Source organism: Aulonocara stuartgranti (assembly GCF_965226115.1).
Source record: "Aulonocara stuartgranti genome assembly, chromosome: 5".
Lineage (NCBI taxonomy): Eukaryota > Metazoa > Chordata > Actinopteri > Cichliformes > Cichlidae > Aulonocara > Aulonocara stuartgranti.
The window spans coordinates 3485945-3508519 of record NC_138943.1 but is presented as its reverse complement, the minus strand read 5'-3'; the positions used below and the strand labels follow the sequence as shown (position 1 = coordinate 3508519).

The 22575-nt window shown below is 40.4% G+C and overlaps 2 protein-coding genes across 3 annotated transcripts in view; both read right to left on the bottom strand.

Annotated features, from left to right (window-relative positions):
- LOC309706112 (polymeric immunoglobulin receptor-like) overlaps positions 1-22575 on the bottom strand; it is a 39485-nt gene that overhangs the window by 8260 nt on the left and 8650 nt on the right. The gene's annotated exons all lie outside the window — the stretch shown is intronic.
- LOC309706275 (uncharacterized protein) lies at positions 5965-21629 on the bottom strand. The gene is made up of 8 exons (XM_082532643.1): positions 21453-21629; positions 20097-20378; positions 19571-19882; positions 19179-19472; positions 10139-10177; positions 9798-9884; positions 9449-9504; positions 5965-8219 (listed from the first exon to the last, which is right to left on the bottom strand). Exons 1-8 carry the CDS (start codon positions 21490-21492, stop codon positions 7914-7916), a joined length of 1416 nt encoding a protein of 471 aa, XP_082388769.1. The 5' UTR covers positions 21493-21629; the 3' UTR covers positions 5965-7913.

Here is a 22575-nt window from a genome sequence, read left to right as displayed (position 1 = left end):
TCTTTGCAAGATCCTTTGACTGTAGTCCGTGTTGCAGGGAGAATGGACTGCCATACACGTTATGGGTCTGTGAGCGCGAGGAGGGAGAAAAAGGGGAGTGGAAAGGTACGAGTCCTCATCGAGGAAAAACGGGAGCTGGAAGCATGTAAATATAATAATAACCACTGCAGCCAAGAAGAGTGCCTGACGAGCCCAGTTGTAAGTGTTGGGATTCAGAGATTCTTTTATTGCTACCATATAATCTGCCTTATGAAGAATGTATTAATAACTTGTTTTACAGTATCATTTATCAGTAATATTTCCTACGGGGTTTATATTGCATTGAATATGTCTGTCATCACATTGACCTTTCTATTTTTACAGGTTGAGTTCATTTTATACACAATGCATAAATGTGCTTGGTTAAGAGTTGATGTTCCATTCTAGAAGGTTTTAAGCTTCACTGGTGAGAGTGTCCAGATGATCCATGCTGAGGGGAAACTAGAACATAGAAGGATTTTAAGATGGCGCCGGTGAGGTCGGCTGCCGTCACGACTGCTCCGACCACTTTTTCTTTGTCTTTGTTTTTTAAGTTAGTTTTCAGCGTTTCTAAATCGGCAAAATCATCACCATTGGGTACATTAGGTATGACAGTGACACTCTTGTTTCTATTGGTATACAATGTACTCACAATTCGAAGTTTTTAACTCCGGATCCGAGCTGGCCGAGTGAGATCTCGAGGGAGAACAAAGGGAAGCGGCGGCGGCCTAGAGGGAAGCGAGCCGGCGTCAGGAACAGGCTGAGAGCTCGTGCACACCGCACACCTCTGCCTAGCATCCTGCTCGCCAACGTCCAGTCACTGGAGAACAAGCTTGACGACCTCAGGGCCAGGATAAAGTTCCAGAGAGACATTCGGGACTGCAATCTCCTCTGCTTCACCGAGACATGGCTGAACCCAGCGGTGCCGGACCACGCCATCCAGCCGGCCGAGTTCTTCTCGGTTCACCGCATGGACAGGACACGGGACTCGGGGAAGTCAAGGGGAGGCGGCGTGTGTTTAATGGTGAACAACAACTGGTGCAACAGTGCGAACGTTGTTCCTCTCACACGCTCCTGCACACCAAATCTGGAACTACTGTCCATCATGTGTCGTCCTTTTTATCTACCTCGGGAATTTACATCGGTCATTGTAAGTGCCGTTTATATTCCACCACAAGCGGACACGGTCACCGCCTTATGCGAGCTGCATGAGGCACTCACACAGCACCAGACACAACACCGGGACGCTGCGCTTATTGTGACGGGGGACTTTAATAGCGCCAACCTCAAACGCGCAGCGCCGAACTTTTATCAACACATCACCTGCCCCACCAGGGGTGAAAGGACACTGGACCACTGCTACACTACGGTCAAGGACGGCTACAAGGCACAATCCCGCCCTCCGTTTGGCAAATCTGATCACGCCGCCATCTTCCTCATGCCAAAATACAAACAAAGGCTGAAACAGGAAGTTCCGGTTCAGAGGAAGGTCGCGCGCTGGACGGATCAATCGGTGGCCGCGTTACAGGACGCACTCGATGACGCAGACTGGGGCATGTTCAGAAACAGCTCCGACGATGACGTCAACGTGTTTACGGAAGCGGTTGTGGGATTCATCGGGAAACTAGCGGATGATACCGTGGAGACAAAGACTATCACAACGTTTCCCAACCAGAAGCCGTGGGTGGATAAAACCATCCGCGACGCTCTGAGATCCCGCACCGCTGCCTACAACACGGGACTCATGACGGGGGACATGGACCCGTACAAAGCCGCGTCATATAACGTGCGGAGGGCGGTGAAAGAGGCGAAGCAGCGCTACGGGAGGAAACTAGAGTCACAACTCCAACAGAGTGACTCTAGGAGCCTGTGGCGGGGACTAAGGACAATAACGGACTATAAAACACCAACAACCGGTATGACGAACGCGGCCGTGACTCTGGCAGACGAGCTGAACACTTTCTATGCTCGCTTCGAGGCTGCAACTAAGGTCTCCAACAATGCTAGTGTTAGCGGCGCTAACGGCTGCAGACAGGAAGATACTGCCAGCACCGGAAACGTGCTCGTCATCTCCGAGCATGAAGTAAGGAGAGCCTTCAAAAGAGTGAACACCAGGAAAGCAGCAGGACCAGACGGCATCCCAGGTCGTATCCTAAGAGACTGCGCATACCAGCTAGCTCCTGTGTTCACTGAGATATTCAACATCTCTTTATCTCAGTCGGTGATCCCCACATGCTTCAAAGAGTCCATCATTGTTCCTGTCCCGAAGAAACCCCACCCTGCTTCTCTCAATGACTATCGCCCTGTAGCCCTCACCTCAGTAGTGATGAAGTGCTTTGAACGCCTGGTCAGAGACTTCATCATTTCTTCACTACCAGACACACTGGACCCACTACAGTTCGCTTACCGTCCAAATCGTTCCACAGACGATGCCATCTCTCATCTCCTCCACACATCACTCACTCACTTGGACACTAGAAGGGGGAATTATGTTAAAATGCTCTTCATAGACTACAGCTCTGCATTTAACACCATAATTCCCTCCACACTCACCACCAAGCTGGAGCATCTGGGACTCAGCTCATCTATGTGTCAGTGGATCTCCAACTTCCTAACTGGCAGACCACAGGCAGTAAGGATGGGCGGACATGTCTCAGCCTCCACCACTCTCAGCACTGGAGCCCCCCAGGGGTGTGTTCTGAGCCCCCTGCTGTACTCTTTGTACACATATGACTGTGTGGCCACTACCAGCTCCACCACCATCATCAAGTTTGCTGACGACACCGTCGTGGTGGGCCTGATCTCTGATAACAACGAGACGGCCTACGTGAAGGAGATTAGGAATCTGGAGAACTGGTGCCAGAGGAACAACCTCCTTCTAAACGTCAGTAAGACAAAGGAGCTGATAGTGGACTTCAGCACTAAGCAGGAGAGGAACTACCAGACCCCCGTCATCAACGAGTGCCCAGTGGAGAGAGTGGACAGCTTCAAATACCTCGGAGTTCACATCACGCAGGACCTGTCATGGTCCTGTCACATCAACACCGTGGTGAAAAAGGCCCGACAGCGTCTCTACCACCTCAGACGCTTGAGAGACTTCCAACTGCCCTCCAAGGTGCTCAGGAACTTTTACTCGTGCACCATAGAGAGCATCCTGGCGGGAAACATCTTAACCTGGTTCGGGAACAGCACCATGCAGGACAGACGAGCTCTACAGAGGGTTGTGCGGTCAGCTGAGCGCACCATCCGCTCCGAGCTCCCTGACCTGCACTCAATCTACAGCAGGCGGTGCTGGACCAAGGCCAGGAAGATCGTGAAGGACCTCAGCCATCCCAACAACAGACTGTTCTCTCTGTTGAGGTCAGGAAAGCGATTCCGCTCCCTGAAGACCAACACAGAGAGACTGAGGAGGAGCTTCTTCCCGCAGGCGATACGGTCTCTCAATCACACCACCACACAGTACTGACCCACACATATGGTTCTTACACACACACACTGGACCTTCTGGACATTGTTTTTGCACAACACTGGTCACTATATTCTTCATTTCCAGTTAATACTTGTACAGCTGCTGTTATTGTGTATATATTTATTTATATTTAGATTTCTTCATACATTCTTATATAGTTCTATATTGTGTATTTTGTTGTACAGTTATTTTATTTTCAACTTTAATTTATATATTTTATCTTATTCTTCCCAGTTAAATTTACCCTTCATTCTAATTTGTGTTGTACAGTTATTTCATTTTTAACCTTAATTTATATTTTATTCCTTCCTAGTTAAATTTACCCTTTTTAATTTTTCATATTTATTTCCTATCTTATTCATAGCCTTTTCCTTTTTTGTTTTCTTTAGGTCACGAGCAGTTGTCCAAGCATTTCACTACATATCGTACTGTGTATGACTGTGTACGTGACAAATAAAATTTGAATTTGATTTGAATTTGATTTGGATAACTGCAATGCATGCTTACAGTACACATAATACATATAATCTAGGAATAGGCCTGAGCAGAGGCCCCAAGGTTTCCAGCTTCTTGTTGCAAACCTGTTGCATTTTATTCTACTTGGTAACAGATGAGCAGAGTCAATAATTAGCCTCAGAGACCCCAAGGGCTTAAGATTATTACCTTGTATGGAAGGTGTTATAGAAAAGAGAAGTTCTATGTCTGCTTATAGCTATTAAAAGATGTACAAGATGTACGAGTAACTGTGACTAATGTCTGGAACCTATTTTAATCTGTCATTGACGCCATGGGGGGGCGTGTACCCCACTGCTTTATAAGTATTCACAACATGTATTTTGATTAGAAGACATATGTTGATGTGTTTTCCTGTGACAATAAAACTCATCGTTTGATTGCACTTTTCCGGAGCCTCTGTCGTTTGTTGTCTGGTCTAAAGTTGATCGATCTCGTAACATAAGTAAGCTATTAAGACTCGACTGTACACCGTGTTCGTGTTTTCCTCCGAAAACAATAAGTTCCGTTGGAGCAGTCTTTCAACGCCTCTCTCTGTCTCTCGCAAGAAAAGTTGACCCACACAACAAAGTAAAGCTAGTTTTCGGCTACGAGCCGACAGGGACCCCGCCGTATTAGACAGAGGTCCCTTTACTACAGTTCGGAGTCGCGGACCTTCAGTAATAAATCACACAGCAATAGTACATTCACGTTGTTGTAAAAAGCATGATAATATATTAAGTAATCCCAAGTATTCAGAATACGTTACTCTCATTGAGTAACGTAACGGAATACGTTACAGAATACATTTTGGGGCATGTATTCTGTATTCTGTAACGGAATACATTTTAAAAGTAACCTTCCCAACACTGCTCACTGCAGACCCTAACAATTATTCAAGGAGCTATTATAAATGCTATATAACTGCACAGCACTACTCTTACATACTGCTGCTTTGGTTGTGAAGTCTGCATTTATGTGTCTAACCTCTTGGTATATATAGATTTTTATTTTCTAAAATATATCACTCTGCTGGCAGCTCACCTGTCCAAGTTTTATAATTGTTTGTCATGTACTGCCAACGACACTCTTTCATGCTCAGAGTTGACTCCTGGACTTCATTTGATTACTTGAACTGATGATTGATGTTAAATGAAACTGAACGATGGACAGATATCACGGCTACCTGAAACTTGCTTTATTATACAGTCCACAAAACTACATATAACTACAGATTCATTCTTTAAGGACACCTCCTCTGCCTAATAAAATTTGAACATCTTAAAAAAATTATGATCTCTTTTGTCTTTAAAAAAATACACAAATGGAGCTTGACATAAATATAAACACGATTTAAAATAAACAGCAATCGATGAAGCTTCAACCCTGTCATGATCAAGGGCAGATTTCTGCTCAGAAACTTTTGAAGCAACCAGGAATTAATTTTTAAGCTCTTTCCTTCAAATTCATTTTAATGGGATGAACTCCTCAACGTCTAAACAAACATTTGTACAGAACAATACAGAACACATAAAAGAACAAAGGCAGGTCATATATAACTAATTCAGAACAACAACAACTGATTCAGCTGCTAAAGACAAAAAGATTAAAGGTGACAAATTCCAATCAGCAGGAACCTAAAACATAAAGGTTTTTCACAAACTTCTGTCAGTACAAAAGAGACCTTAATGAGGATCTCAACAGAACATTTTAGAGCACGACTTGAAACAGAAGGAACAAAAAAATTGTTTTAGACAATCAAGTTAAGAAAATCAAGTCAAAGTCACTACATTTAATGATGAATTGATACGAGTGGTATATCACAAACTTATGTCTTAAACCAAGGTGAAGATGTAAGTCTGTAAGATGACAGAGTCTGTAAAACATAGTAAAAAGAACAGCCTAACAGAAATCTGCATATCAATATATATATATATATATATATATATATATATATACACACAATATTAAGAAAATGAAGACAATCTTTATTTAATGTTGAATGAAAACAATGATCATCTCTGGTGAAGCGCAATAAGAGAAAGAGAAGACTGAAACCACATCAGTGCATGCTGGGAAAGACCAATAACACTAAGCTCATCTAAAGAAAGAAGGATGAACTTGTATTTATTATGTTGCTCTTTCTTGTTTGTTTTCTCTTCTGTTTTTTTAATCTCCATACAGGTGATCCAGGTGTTGTGTTTGTTTTTCCTTTTTTTTCTTCCCCCCTTTTTCACCATCTCTTCTCCCCGCTCTATTTTTCTTTCTCTCCCTCTCTTTCATTCATTCTTTCTCTCTGTCCTTTCCCCCAGTCATGTCTGTCCTGTCTGTAACATCCGAAAACCAAATAAAATAAATACATGATTATAATAAAGGTCAATCAAATGGACCAATATGGCAAGGCCATGATGATCCAGTTGGTAAAGTAAAGCCGCTTGGCATCTTTCTTGGCCTTCAAACAACAATTCTGATGGCTAAAGATCAAAAAAAAAAAAAAGAAAGAAAGAAGAATGAACCAAGTCAAAAGCTTTAGTCAGACCTACAACTATCACCACTTTAAGATGACCACGATCGGCAGAGAACACGGGATTTTAAGAGAGCATTAGTTGGGAAGTATTTCAATCTGAAAACCAAGTTTATGCTGTGAGAGGATATGATTATTATTAAGGTACAGAAATAACTGATTATAATTTTTTTCAGTCACTAAATGAAAGAATGTGATTGTGGATAAAAGTGATAGAAATGAGATAAGTGAGATAAAGTGAGGACCACTCAGCAGGGGCTTGAAGTAGAGCCACTCCTCCTCCATGAAAGGAGCCACTGGGAGTTCTAATTGAAAAAGGGAAGGTAGGGAAGAAATTCCCTCTACTCGGGCCGCCCATATTCTTCTCTTCTCTTCACCGGCTCCAGTTAGTTCAAAACGCAGCTGTCAAATCATACTAGTTTTAGTCAACTTACACTGGCTCCCTGTTGAAGATCGTATCAATTTCAAAATTATCTTGCTTACCTTTTAAATTCTAAACAATTTGGCTCCCAGCTATCTGTCTGAACTCCTCCATTTGTATATTCCTAATAGAGCACTAAGATCTTCCAATCAGATGCTCCTGACGCAACCGAGGTCTCGTCTGAAGTCCGGAGGTGATCAGGCCTTTGCTATCGTAGCACCCTGACTCTAGAATAACCTCGCTCCTTATATTTGTTCCTTCGACTCCATCCAGTCATTTAAATTGCATCTTAAAACTTCTTGTTTTAGTCTGGCTTTTAATTCAAACTAGTTGGTAATTTCGTGGCTAGTTATGCTGTTTACCCATATTGTTTTCTCGCCCTCCTTCTTGACTGTTTTTATTCTAACCGTCTTATACTATTGGTCTGACCAACTGCAAAGCACTTTGATCAACTTTGTTGCATTATTATGTGCTATAGAAATAATTTTTGATTTTTGTTGATATCAAGAGTGACACTGTGGTTGTACAGCAGAGTAATGTGTGCACTTTTCCAGATAGATGACATTGAGTGATCGAAAGATAAAAATCAGGACTGTTTAGGATTTTTTAAATCATTGCTTAAATAATATTTACAGTAACCTGAATTTGACTTTTGCTAATGTTAGTTAGCTGAAACACACGTCTACACCCCAGCCCAGGCTGCCTGAGCCAACCCATGATGGGTTTAAACTTGAACAAGTCTAATCCCAAAGTCCAAACAGGCTGGTCAGCGGGAACGCCTGTTCAAACAAAGCAGCATCAAGTGTGCCTTGTATCGCTGGGACTCTACCAGTTGATATCTAAGAGCTCAGTATGGATCAGTGTAAAAAGATCGCAAGTCCTCACATTAGTTGAGTGATTTAACACAGATGTAATGACCTGAATTCTTGGCCATGCAGGTTCTGTAATTTATACATTTCTAACAAGAGAAATGAACTCTAATTCCCGTTTTAGTTTTTTCCAGTCCTTTTGACTCTGGAGTACAAAGACTCCTCTGTAGGTCTGTGTAGCTGATTAACAGATGAGTTGGTCGGATGTTTGCTGAACGTCACAGCAGAATATTTGTAGGCAGAGGAGCTGGGTTTGACAGTCGGTGTCTCACCACCAGCTCTGTTAGACCTGCTTTGAAAGTTGATGGTAGAGTAATGCAGTGAGTCAGGCTGGTTTGGGGGATTCACAGTGAGATAAACTGTGTTTGTTGCAGTTTCTGAGTCTGGATACTCAAGGTGCTCCTGGAACTCTTCATAGATATTCTCCTGCAGGAAAGAATGAAAACACACCGTTGAACAGTTTATATTTGATCTAACAGGAAGCCTTTTCCATGCAAAGCGCAAATAAAATTCCTGGCCAACTCATTTCAATTGTGACTTTTCTTGTGATAACATTATCAAGCAAGATCCAGTTAGCCAGCTGGCTACAACTTAACATTGATGCACTGATCTGGCAATGGTTAGGTCATAATTTCTTGAGCATATTCACACAAGATCATTAAGAAACTGGTTTCCTCTAACAATCACATTTTCATTGGTAAAATGGGCTTCATCACATGAAAGCAAGAAGCAACCCAGCTGAAAAATCCCCACCCAAAAGTGCCAGAAACTTGAGCTTCTCTCCACCTGCACCTTAACCCAAAAGCAAGGTAATCTCCATAAACTACCACGTTATAATGATCACCAATACAGGATTAAAACGCCTGAACAAAAAGTGGTTTTGGTCTCACTGTATAGTTTCTCCAAGTATGACAGCTCTATGGAGGTCCCCGCCTCTCCTCCAGTTGTGCACTGAGCAGTGGCTCCCCACGAGTGTGTGTGCTGAGCCCACTGCTCTACACCCTCTACGCTACAGACTGACCTGCTCACTCCAGCAACAAGTGTGACAAGTGCAATACCCATAGGTTGTGTTTTTATTGTTATCTATTCAAAATGCTGCAGCTGGGAGTTGCTTCTAATTTCGTTGAACATCTGATGTTTAATGACAATAAAAGAATAGTTATCCTGATTCTGACTTTTTACAATTCATCCATATAGATTTTATAGTTAGATCTGTGACAACTCTGACTTGTGTTCCATTTTAAATCAGGTATCTTGAACTGGCTCAAGTCAGACTTCCAGTTCATAAAGATATAGCAGTCCCACCAAGCCTGACTTAACACTCCACAGCTGTGAATGTAAATAGTAGTAAAACTGTAAGACATGTTTAAGAGCTTTATCCAGGCTCTGGATGTGAGTGCGCTGCAGCTGTGTTTTCAAACAAAAACAGCAAGCACTGATGAATTAAAGGTTCTACCTTTTCTAAAGAGAGAAAAATCCTTCATATCTCTGCTTTTCCAACTTAATGCTTAGTTATTGTTACTGTAACAAGCTCAACTGAGGAGTTACTCCCAGCTCAACCATCAGACTTCTGAGGCATTACATTAATAATACTAATACATTACAATGCAATACAGTGAACAGACATGACACATGACACAGCCTAAGTCACTCACCTCTTTTATATTCTGCACAGCTGCTTCATTTCCTGTGTTTTGTAATTTTGAAATTCCTGCCAAACAGAAAAGAAATAGTGCAAATTGATCAAATTTCTACAAATCTCATAAAAATAAATTCAATTTCTTCCACCAGCTCCATGACCTTTAAAGAAAGAACTGTAAGAGTTTCATTGATAATGTAGTATTTACATATTAAAATATCAATTTCAAAAAGCAAATAAAAATGAATAGAAGCTGCTAACATCATCCTGTCTGCTGTGGGATTTTAGACATCATATGTACAAAACACAGGGAAGGAAGTGATGGTTGTTCTGTGCTCCACAAATGAATAATAAAATGTACTTACGTTTGTAGATAAGGATCAAGACGATCACAAACACCAGCAGCAGCAGCAGCAGCAAAGTGACACAGACGATCACAACAATCACTACATCTGAGGAAATGAAGGCAAACAAAAAGTCAGCATGGCTTTATCTCCCAGACTGTGGACGCTTGTGTAATTTTATTTGAGACTGTAGAGAAATTTAAATGAAACTGTTCTTTTTAAACCTCGTGAACATCTTCACGTCACTCGTGTTCAGCAACAGTTTTAAAACATTAAATGTATGGAATGGGTCTTGGTTGGAACTCAGTTTATCATGTTCGTAGTGACAACCAAGAATTAAAACATTAAGTGTAATCTCTTACCATGACTTTTAGAAGCTGCATCAGGTGCTGTGTTTGCATCTGTTCATGAGGAAAAACGTTTTATTTTCTTCATATAAGACAAACAAATCAAATATAAATGCATATGCAATGTTCAGTCGTGTTCGGGGAACAACCAACAAACTCTGAGCCTGGAACCAAAGACAACAGGCAGTGGTGTATTTTCAGAATCAGAATCAGAATCAGAAAGGGGTTTATTGCCAAATGTTGAGCAGGTTTACAACATCAGGAAATTGCTGCGGTGCTTCAGTGCAAACATAGTGTCATAAGTTGCGCTTAAATAGACATGAAAAAATAAAAGTAAGAATAAGAATTAAAAGTGCTACGTAGAAAGATATATGCATGAGCTATACATGAGATATATACATGAGAATAAGAATTAAGAGTGTTACGTAGAAAGATATATACATGAGTGCAGGTGGTGATCAGTGCCAAACATGGAATGATGCAGTGACACAGCGTAGGGTCATGTGTTAGTGGCGGGAACAGTCATATGGTTATTGTTCATGTGTCCAACAGCAGAGGGGAAGAAACTGTTCTTATGGCGAGAGGTTCTGGTGCGAATGGACCGGAGCCTCCTGCCTGAGGGGAGCAGGTCAAACAGACTGTGTCCAGGGTGAGAAGGGTCAGCTGAGATCCAGGCTGCACGCCGCAATGTCCTGGAGGTGTACAGGTCCTGCAGAGATGGGAGTCTGCAGCCAATCACCTTCTCAGCAGAGCGCACAACACGCTGCAGTCTCTGTTTGTCCCTGATAGTGGCTCCAGCGTACCACACGGTGATGGAGGAGGTGAGGATGGACTCGATGATTGCAGTGTAGAATTGCATCATCGTCCGTGTTGGCAGGTTGAATTTCTTCAGCTGCCTCAGGAAGTACATCCTCTGCTGGGCTTTCTTGATGACGGAGGTGATGGTGGGCTCCCACTTCAGGTCCTGGGTGATGGTGGTACCCAGGAAGCGGAATGAGTCCACAGAGGTGATGGGGGTGTCAGTCAGGATGATGGGGGGGAGTGGGGCTGTGTGCTTTTATAAGAAGCTTGGATAAATAATCTGGGGCATGGCCATTTAGTGCTCTATGTTAAAACAAGAATTTTAAAACGAATTCTAAAATCTATTGGGAGCCAATGTAAATAATATAAAATGGGGGTAATGTGAGCACGCTTGCTAGAGCATGGTAGTAGCCTGGCCGCTGCATTTTGTATAGCTTAGAGGCGAGAAAGAGATGATTTGTCCAAGCTGGTAAACAGGGCGCTACAATAATCTAAACACGATGACACAAATACATGAACAATGTTTTATAATTCAGCTGAGGAACCCATATGTTGGAGTTTAGAAATGTTCCTTAAATGAAAGAAGCAGGAAGGAGGTCCAGAGAAGAATCAAAGCTTACTCCAAGATTTCGAATATTTGACTTGGCAGAAGGAAAGAAAGAGGCAATAACTTGACTGATTTTAGACTGTAGTTCTTAAGGAGCTACAGTCATGGTCTCTGTTTTATTTTTGTTTAAAATAAGGTAATTGTTAGAAAGCCAATCAGAGATTTGAGTTAAACACTGGACTAAGGTGGACAGCCTACCCAGCTGGTGAGGCTTAAAGGACATATGCAGCTGAATGTCACTGGCATAGACATAATAAGATTGAATTATGCCAGCTAAAGGAAGAATATAAAAAGAAAATCATAATAGACCCAAAACTGAACCCTGTGGAACCCCACAGGTTAGGGGGGTAATGTTAGAGGTAAACCTGTCAGTCCTAACAGAAAAGGTCCTATCTGATAATTAGGAAGAAAACCAGGCAGATCCAGATAGGCCAGCCAAAACCTTCAACTTGTTAAGTAGAATTTTATGGTCAATGGTATCAAAGGCAGCATGGTGGTTAGCACTGTTACCTCACAGCGTGGGTTCTCCCCGGGTACTCCGGCTTCCTCCCACAGTCCAAAGACATGCACTTTGTGGGGATAGGTTAATTGAAAAATCTAAATTGCCTATAGGTGAAAATGCAGGAGCGAATGTGAGTGCGAATGATTGTCTATCCCTGTGTGTTAGCACTGCGACAGACATGCGAACTGTCCAGAGTGTACCCCGCCTCTCGCCCTATGACAGCTGGGATAGGCTCCAGCGCCCTGACAAGGATAAGTGGAAGCGAATGGATGGATGGATGGTATCAAAGGCTGCACTGAGGTCAAGCAAAATGATCACAGAACAATCCCCTGCATCAGAAGCCATTAATAAATCATTATAGACCCTTAAGAGAGCCGTCTCAGTGGAGTGATGCTTTTGAAAGCCAGACTGAAAAGGGTCAGCAATCTATAATCTGCATACTAAGGACCTGAACAGATTTTCTACATTTCTTTACAGTAATTTGCTTAAAAATGACAATTTTGAAATAGGCTGGTAATTACTAGTAGAGCTGTTTTTTCAATAGAGGAGTTACCTCAGCATGTTTAAAATAGGATGGAACACAACCTTGCCTCAGTGTGCTGTTGATGACGGATAGCAATGTGGGACCAATGCTGCTGAGAGTCCCAGACAGGACAAAGGGAAGTAATGGTGAGGATTTCATTTTACCTATCACTGTAATTAAATCATTAAGTGTGATTGGAGAAAAGGAAGTACATGACCCAGGACACCGAGGGGCATCTTCATAAGGGGAGGCACTTTAGGAGATTTTGGATCTCAAGTCCATCACCTTATTTACAAAGTGATGGAGAAAAGTATTACAATCTTAATCAGAAAGTAACTGAGCATGCTGAGTTGGAGGAGAAACAATACTGTTGATGGTATCAAATAGAATTCTTGAGTTATTCTTATGACGATTTATAAGATTATTGAAATAAGAGGATCTAGCCTTTTTCACAGACTCGTTTTATAAGTGAAGAAGATCTTTGAATTGCTCACGATGGACAACCAGACCAGTGAACTTCCAGAGACGCTCTGCTTTCTGACAGGAGCGTCGAAGACCACAAGATTGATTATTTAACCAGGGTGTACGGGACCGAACAGAACAATGCCTAGTTTCAAAAGGAGCAACCTGATGGAGAATGGCAAGATAGTGTTCATTAAAAGAGTTAATGTGGAACTCAACATCGTCAAAAGAAGTCTTAAAATCAAAAAAGGGAGAACATTTAGAAATAAAAGTCATCAATAAAACGCCTGCGCCTAATAAACCCTTGTGGAAGAGACTCTGAGTTGACAGATACATCAAAAGAGACTGTCTTATGATCGCTAAAAACGACGTCATTTAAATCCAACTGGTCAAGGGAAATGCCATAAGTGAAGACCAAGTCCAGAGTATGCCATGCAGTGTGAGTAGGGGCTGATACATGCTGAACAAAATTAAAAGAGTGCATGATGCTCAGGAATTCCTTAGTTGTACTATTTGATGAGTCCTCTGCATGAATGTTGAAGTCTCAAACAATGATGACCATGACCAGTTTAATAGTGGAAGTTAAAAGTTCTTGCAAGTCTGAAAGAAAAGCTGCAGCAGACCCAGGTGGACGATAAATTAAGATACCGTAGAGGGGCTAATCTCTTCCAATTTTTATCATGATCATCTCGAAAGAATTGTAACAGCTCAAAGAGATCATCTGGCATAAAAATGTCTTTTTAAAAATTACAGCTGTTCCACCTCCTCGTCCAGATATCAGAGGTGCACAGAGAAATGAACAGTCTGCGGGACAAAGCTCTAAAAGACGTGAGACTTCATTCTCACGTTGCCACGTCTCATAAACATGAAGTCAAGCTTCTTTGCACAGAACAAGTCATTTAAAATATAAGACTTGTTGGCAATTGAGCGGGCATCAATTCACTTTTTGCATCCCACCGGGACAGGGGTAGAGTCCGCACAATGTGGTAAGCCACACAGCAAATCAGGGTTCCTACTGCAATAAGCCATGGCTTTCCATGCTTTCAGGTGACAGCCCGGATGGTAAACACAGGGAGTCGTGGGGATTAATCCAGCTCCAACAAGTTTCTGGCGTATCTTACCAGCAGCAGCCCAAGAGTAAGCCCCTGAAGACCAAGTTCTCTGCTTCCTCCGATGAGGCCTTGGAAGCAAAAAAGAGCTGACCAGCAAGAATGGAGGTAAACCGGGTGCTGCGCCGCGCTCAAGCGGCGGTGGGAAAACAACCTTGTTTCGTTGACTCTGAAAATTATCCATAGCAGATTTGATTGCCAATAACGCATGGAGATCATAAATGCGAAGTGCGCTGGACAAAAGTGTAGCAAAGACACTAGCACAACATGAAAAGTAAACAAACAGGGGCCATCTTGCTCATGACAAATGTATACACTTACTAACACAAAATAAACAAAATATAAAGGGCATCAAATACCCACTCAATTATGGAGTAGGAACATGTATGTAGTCAAAGGAGCTTGCAAAGAAAAGCATCTGGACTTCATCTTCACCAGTTTTTTGTCTGAGCAGCAAAAAAACTGGTTCACCCGAAAGATAAAACGCCAAAACACAGACTTAACAATGTGGTGTATGCTGTACAGTGCAGCGAGGAATGCCCAGACCTCTACATTGGAGAGACCAAACAGCCACTTCACAAGCGCATGGCACAACACAGAAGAGCCACCTCCACAGGACAAGACTCAGCTGTCCATCTGCATCTTAAGGATAAAGGACACTCTTTGAGGATGCCAATGTTCACATTTTGGACAGAGAGGACAGATGGTTTGAAAGAGGAGTGAAAGAAGCCATCTATGTCCACTGTGAGCGACCATCTTTGAACAGAGGCGGGGGTTTACGACACCAACTCTCTGCCATCTATAATCCAGTTTTGAGATCCCTTCCCTGACGCCTTAACGCCCACTCACATCCTGGGCCATCTGATCTCAGGAATTCGCATGATAAGGTGGGGCCAGGTTTCACAATGAACACACCCGAAACTCTGGCTGATTGGGGCCCACACCCAATTCCACACCTTGGCTCAGGCGATTAGAGGATCATCAGGGGGTCCTTTTGTCCCTCTGTGGGGGGTTACTCCCACTAGGTTTATATCTGGGATTCTCCACCATTTGACCTTAGAACTGAAGAAGCTTCTCGGATGAGAGGTGAAACGTCTTCAAGTAACTTAAAGAAGTCCAGACGCTTTTCTTTGCAAACTCCTTTGACTACGATGACCTGGATGACTGAGAACCTTCACAGACAACATGTATGTACATACTTCCTACCCGATGTTGAACACGCTATCAATTCACCATATTCAGTATCCGATCCCGAACCAGCAGACTGAGAGACAGCTTCTTCCACCAGGCAATCAGACTGCTGAACACTTCATAGACACCTCGCCTTCACTACTGGAACTTCAACATTATGCACTCCATACTGTACATTAATGCCACTTGTTTTGCTCAATATCCTACTACCAACCTCTGTGTATTTTATATATTTTATTTTATTGTTTACTCTATTTAATTTGTAAAATTACACACACACACACACACACACACACACACACACACACACACACACACACACACACATATACAGACACGTAAATATACATATTTAGTATACACATTCAGTAAGGCATATACAGTCTTATATTGTACATATATTTATTCATATAACTCTCAGATTTAGCCATTCTTATATTTTGCTTGTTCTTATGTTATTGTATTTTTGCACACCTCTGTTGCTTGTGAAGCTCGCACACAAGAATTTCACTCACATGTACTGTACCAGTGTACCTGCACGTGATGTGACACTAAAAGTGATTTAATTTGATTTGATATTCATCATTACCCCCACTTCCCCTCAGTGCTTGTAAACACTCACCCCACACACAAAATAAGAGGAAAAAGAAATGAAAAATCTATGTATAAATATAACGCTAGATAGGAATCTGATATGAATTTGCATAATAATGTATACTATCAGTCATCAATTTCATTAATTTCTTCTTTTTCTAAAAGCAGGTTTTAAAATAAAAAAAACCCAATGTTCCACAGTTTTACTCCACAAATGGACACACAACAGGTTTTAACTGTTAACATTAAGTCTTCAGATTTCGCCCCAGGTTATTCTCTGTGGAAAACAACATCCTCTGTACATAACAGAGTAACATAACATAACATATCATAATTATACATGTATATAATTTGGCAGTTTTATATTTTATGAATTCCATGAACTTCATGATTTTAGTCTTTAAAAGTAGAACATTAGTGTGGTCTCTAAATCCAGCTTGATTAATGATCCTGATTGCTTTTTTCTGAGGTTTACACAATAGTTACAAAAAAGTTGTGTGTGTGTGTGTTACCTCAGACTTCCACACAGCACTCTAGGTACAGCAACATGAATGACTACTAAAACGCACGGTGATTTATAATGCTAAAAAAGCTTTTGCTCAACTCAGTACAAAGATGCTTTGTGACAGTTTGTGTGCTTTTATGTTGCACCCTGAAATTTTGCATGAAAGACTCGCCTTGAACAACAAGAGACAGTCCTCGTCATTAAAGCCTTTTATTTTCTATAAGTGAAACATATGAAATAAAAACCTATATCATTGAGTTCTACTGCTAAACATTTTTTTTGCTTTTAAAACTTTAAAAAAACAACTTTTAAATACATTTCAGATATTTGATTTGGCATGTCTTGAGTTATTATACCAGACACCCTTGCTGATGTAACCCTGCAGTTTGTGTCTCCTCCCCCTCATGAACTGAGAATCTTTTGTGTTTTAGATGCATTTGTAAAGTATTGCACCATGGAGCCACTTAAAGAATCACCTTAAATTAAAAACAAAAGAAAGAAAACCCAATATCTTGGAAATTGTTGACTATCAGGGAGCCTACAATGTAATGAAAACCACTGAAGAAGTCCGCAAACTACACTGTGTCAAACCAGTGTCGCTGAAAAAATAGACAATGTTTTATGAATAGGAAGTGTCGTTGTCAGTGTTGCATTACCCTGAAAAATGTGAACTTGATGAGGTTAATTTAAACTACATTTTAAATGACAGAAGACAAAGATTTAAAAAAAGAATTTCAAAACTGAAGCGATGTCAGCGATTTCAGTTGTGGCTGATAATTTCCTGCTATTGCATTTCTGTGGGTTACAGGAGGTGCAGGAAATGAAAACAAAAACAGCAGCAGCTGTACATGCTACTGCTGAGCTGTGTTGCTGTTAGAGTTATGATAACAGAACTGACTTTTTACAGGAATGGGTCTTGGTTGGAAATCAGTTTATCATGTTCGTAGTGAGAACAAACAATTATTTATTTCAGTCACTCCACTTAGAGAACGACCATGTGGTTTAAAATCAAGACTAAGTGTGTTGATCAAGCAGCAAACTTTGGGGATAATAAATGATGCCAATGTGGAACTAACACAATCTATAGTTCCTCTAATAGACTATGTGCACCTTAGCATATGCTGCTTCCGGTGGGAAAACTGTATAGCGCTTTGTTTCCAGTGCGATATTCATGCCTTGTTTACGGTCAGGTTTCCCAAAACAAGTCAACCAAATGGATGAATCAACAGCAATTTACATTTCTCTCAAGGTTCAAACCTTTGTAGAAAGATAAGTCCAGTATTATTGAATGAAACCAAAGATCAAACCCAGTTTTCAGGTCCAGAGCATGGGAATAGAGCAGCTGCGAGAGAATTCAACACTAATGAATCAGAAGTCCAACTTTTTGCGCTTCCTCTGCCTCTTGGATGCTACCGCAGGTGCCTTTGAAAAACGTTTCGTCGGCATTGTGTTTATTGGGGGGAAACTTACAAACATACAGTATTGCACTTCAGAGTCACACTGCTAGCGATCGATGTAGCGATTCTGTACAGGAGAGACAGCACGGAGGAGATCGACAATGATCTACAACTGATTAGGAAGCAGAACACAATGCACTGTAAAAAAAATAAAAATGCAAAAGTGCACTAATAAAAATCAGCGAAATAGCGAGGCCGCAAAAGGTGAACCATGTTATAGTGAAGGACCGCTGTAATTTTGAAGGTAAGTCACAACATACCCTTTGTAAATACTAATGTGTAAAACCCTTTACCAGCAATCGTTCATTTTTTGTGTGGCTTTTTTTCACGGTTTGTTAACATGCTGTGTAGGTGTGTACTTGACTAGCTGATATCGACATAACGGGGGAACATCTGGTTTGACTATTGTTCACCTTTAGCTTGAATACTGAACATTTGCCTGTTTAAATCATAATAACTGTCACTATACAGAGATGTGCTTCTGAATGTGGACGATGTGTCTTCTGATTCTGTAATGCAGTTCTGCTTTTGTTGAGTGGTGTAAACAAACAATCGATTGCACACTCTTCAAACATCAAAATTGATCATTAGATTTTTTATGACACAGCAATGGTGATTGTTCCCACCTTCTGCTCTTTGTATTTTGGACATGATTTTGGAGTCCGTCTTCACAGTAGCAGCTGACTGCAAAATAAAGTTACGGGAAATGTACAACTGTACATCCGGTCTTAAAACAGGGACGGCTGCTACTAAAAATCCCTTTCTTCACATCAGCTGTATGCGGGTAACTCTTTTTAAAATAATAATTGGATTTCTCACAGTTAGCAGCTGCTGTGACTGCAGCACCTTTTGTGTGGTGCAGATCATCCACGTTTGCGCTATTTCATTAGTACATTTATAGCATTATAGTCCTTCTCAGCATTGATGAACAGATATTTGTGTGTTGCAGTCATATAGTTCAAAATTGCAGCTTGCTAGAATTAACTAATAATTTTGCACTCCATCATATTATGTAAGTATGATCACCTCTGGTTCCAAAAAACAACCTGACGGTGTCCAAAATCCAAACATTCAGACTTTTAAAAAGTTTAGAAAGAAACAGATGACAGGTCAGTGGACACATCCATCTTTCATGTTTGGGCAAACTTTAGCTTTTTACGTTAGAAACTACGTTTAAATACGTTTTAAGAATTCCTGTCATGGAACTCCTTTTGTGGTTTACTGTACATCTCAAAGTGACTCATTTTGTTGATAGTCCTTACGGAATTATTATAATTTGAAATAATATAAAAATCGTGACTCACCTACAGTCAGGAACAATCTGCCAAAGAAAACGTTGCTTGTTTGGTTGTCGGGTCTTTCTGCTCCACACCAGTATGTCCCACTGTCATCTAATGTTATTTCTCTCATTGTTATAGTAAGGTTATTCTTTCTATGGTTATCATTCATAGAAAACCTGTTTATGTTGTTTATGAGAGGCTTACATATAGATGGCTCGTCTCCCTTACAGAAAAATTTTTTAAGTGAGGAGATATCCTGTTTGTATTTACACCAATAGGTGACGGTCTGTCCAACAGTGGCTGATTTCTTTATTGCATCTATAGGAGTAGAAAATAGAAAAAAAGAAAAACATGATATATTTGAGACTTGTTTTTGTGTATTTGAAACTCAGAAGCTGAAAATGCGTAATACTCACATAGGGGCGCTGGGGTTAAGAGGTTAATTTTTACTTGTTTGAGTGAAAATCTTCCCTTATTTGATACCACTGCGCACCAGTAGACACCAGTATCCCATCGGGACACATGACTGATAGAGGCGCTAAAGCCATGGCTGGTGAGAATAATTAATCCTTTCGACTTTTGAGGATGATTTGTTAATAAAATATCTTCACAGGTGAAATTGTTCTTTCTGCAGAAAAACGTGAACCCAGACATGTAATCATCTCCAGGAGAGTCACATGTTTTCTTGTACAAAATGAGATTCAGTGTTCGTTGGCAGCTCTCAAGCTCTGTAAACAAAACAGTGAAATCAAATATTTGTCATCTTATGAGGACTTGGAATGTTTCTTTCATGTTCAAATTAATTTTCTTTTGGCAATGATTTGAAATACATGGGGAATAGATCTCTTAGGTCTCTCATGATCCAGTTCATTTTTATAATAATAATACTAATACTACTACTACTACTAATAATAATAATGATAGATGTGCTACATTTCTTACCAGGTTCTGGTTCCTCGTCTTTTCTGTCAGTCGAGTTTGATCTTCGGTTTAATTTACACTTATCTTTAAGGTCTTTAATGGCTGCCTGGTGATTTTTCCTATTTGTATCATGGTAAAATCTGCCTTCAGTTTCCCACACATCTTTCTCAGAGCTTTGAATGGTTGTTTCATTGGAATCGACTATGTCATTGTCTTGATGTGATTTATTTATTTCAGGATATTTGCAGGTGTCTTGAAACCATCCTTGGTGACATGCTTTCATTCCAAAGCTGACCTCACAACCTGCAAATCAAAGAAACTGTTATATTACATCATATTCTGCAAAAGGAATCTCATTCTCATTTTACACTGTCAGCTACACGCAGTCCGGTTTGATCTTAACCTCTATAGTGTCTCACGTTTGATATGTGAGATTTTGTGACTTCTATATCATCAGTGTGAGTCCTCTTGAAAAATCAAAAAAAAAATGTGCATAATACATTTTTAAGTAATAAACAGAAAAAAATGCCAGAATTAGCAAATATACAAATTAAAGTATTTCTTCAATTGTCAGAAAGTTTAATAAATGCTCCAGTTAAAAAAAATATTCTGGTAATCATTTCATGGTTCAGACATAAGTGAAAATGCCCTTCCAGTCCAGCACGTCTCAGTTTTTCTGGACCTAATAAAGAAATGCTGTCAGCACAAATATTTGAGCTTATATTGTAAGAAATAATTAATAATAATAATAAAAAAGTGACAGAAAAATGTACGTCCTATAATTATAAATCAGAAATGGTTTGTTAATGCAGAGATTGTTTTCTTTTACTGTGAACCCATTTTTTTCACATAAAAAAAAACTAAAGATAGACATTTGTGTCACAGAAATTACTAGATTTTTACTAGATAGTAGATGAAGTGATGAAGAAGAATGAAAGGCATTATCTAGTATTTCTTATCCCACAGAAATAATATATTTGCACCACAGTGATTTGTTTAACATGATGATTTTTATAAAATTTGCACATATTAAGAATTGTCCCTGCACCACATGTAAATGTTTAAATTCATCATTAATTGTGTGTTTATGATTATCACAACTGTGTGTATGTGACAGCAAATTTTTAAGTAAATTAAAATATTGTACAGTGTCTTTTCAAAATTATTGTTCAGTTTGTGAGTTTGAGTATTTTATTATTTGCAGCTGGATTTCCTTCAGGTTCACTGTCAGACTGTTTCTACATACAGTTTGCATCCCTTTAGTGTTAAGCGGTCTTAAAAAAGATTACACCACATCAAAAATACGTTTGTTATATATAATATTATACATTCAGATACACTCTGAGTGTTAATGTGTTAGCAAATGAATGTTTGTACCTGTTGTTATTGAGAGGACGAGTAGCAGCAGAAACTTCATTATCTGGTTTTGGATGTTTGTTTAAGATCTTGAAGTCTGAATTATTTATCTGCGGTTTGTTTCCTGATGTCTTTTTCCCTCCTCAGTCTGTTGGTCTGCAGTGATCTTTCATTAATTTCAGTTTTAAGTTACCTAAAATCTTCCTGCCCCACTTTTCAATCTGTCCATTTTTTTTTGTCTTAAACAGCTCCTTCCGCTTTGTATGTTGCTTCCTCTAATTGGTGGTAAACAGGAAATAAATGGCGTGTGTGGTGGAGAATCATATCACGCTTTGATTAACGGGAAGTCTTGAAACTGCGTGACAAAAATAGCAGTTTGTAGGTATTATAGAAAACTGCTTTTATCAGTTAGAAGGAGACGGGTTTCTTTTGTTTGCACAGTTCAGTAATATAAACTGAGCTTCATGGATTTCAACATATAAAGGCGGCTCCTGTTTGACAGTACTAAGCTAACTTTATGGGGGAAAAAAGTCTGCAACTATACTACTATACTATAAATATAGTAGTAGTAAAGCTGTAGTGATATTAATATTATGATGAATTGTACGTATGATTAATATAAATGTATCTATGATGGTTCGCCGGTTCGATCCCTGGGCTCTCTGTCCTGGTTGTTGTGTCCCTGGGCAAGACACTTTACCCTACTTGCCTACTGGTGTTGGCCAGAGGGGCTGATGGCGCGATATGGCAGCCTCGCTTCTGTCAGTCTGCCCCAGGGCAGCTGTGGCTACAACTGTAGCTTGCCTACACCAGTGTATGAATGTGAGAGTGAATGAATAGTGGTATTGTAAAGCGCTTTGGGTGCCTTGAAAAGCGCTATATAAATCCAATCCATTATTATTATTATTATTATTCTGCTGGTTTCCCAATCTACCAGCTTGCATCGTTCATGAAATTTTCAAACTAATTTTGAAGAACTTTTTTCCGTCTAGATCGACAAATGACATGTTAATTTAACTGCTGATTGCTGTGCAACTGCTGTGCAACTGCTGTGCAACTGCTGTGCAACTCCGACATGGCAAAAAAACAAACCAGCCCTGGCATTTTTGGTCCAGACGGCCCATCATACTTATATATGTCATTT

Coding starts and splice junctions, on each gene's coding strand:
- LOC309706275 (XM_082532643.1), bottom strand. CDS start 21,492: ATGAAGTTTCTGCTGCTACTCGTCCTCTCAATAACAACAG. Junction 19,473..19,570: donor CTTAACCCCAGCGCCCCTAT/GTGAGTATTACG, acceptor CTACTCCTATAG/ATGCAATAAAGAAATCAGCC. Junction 8,220..9,448: donor CTGTGCAGAATATAAAAGAG/GTGAGTGACTTA, acceptor TCTTTCCTGCAG/GAGAATATCTATGAAGAGTT.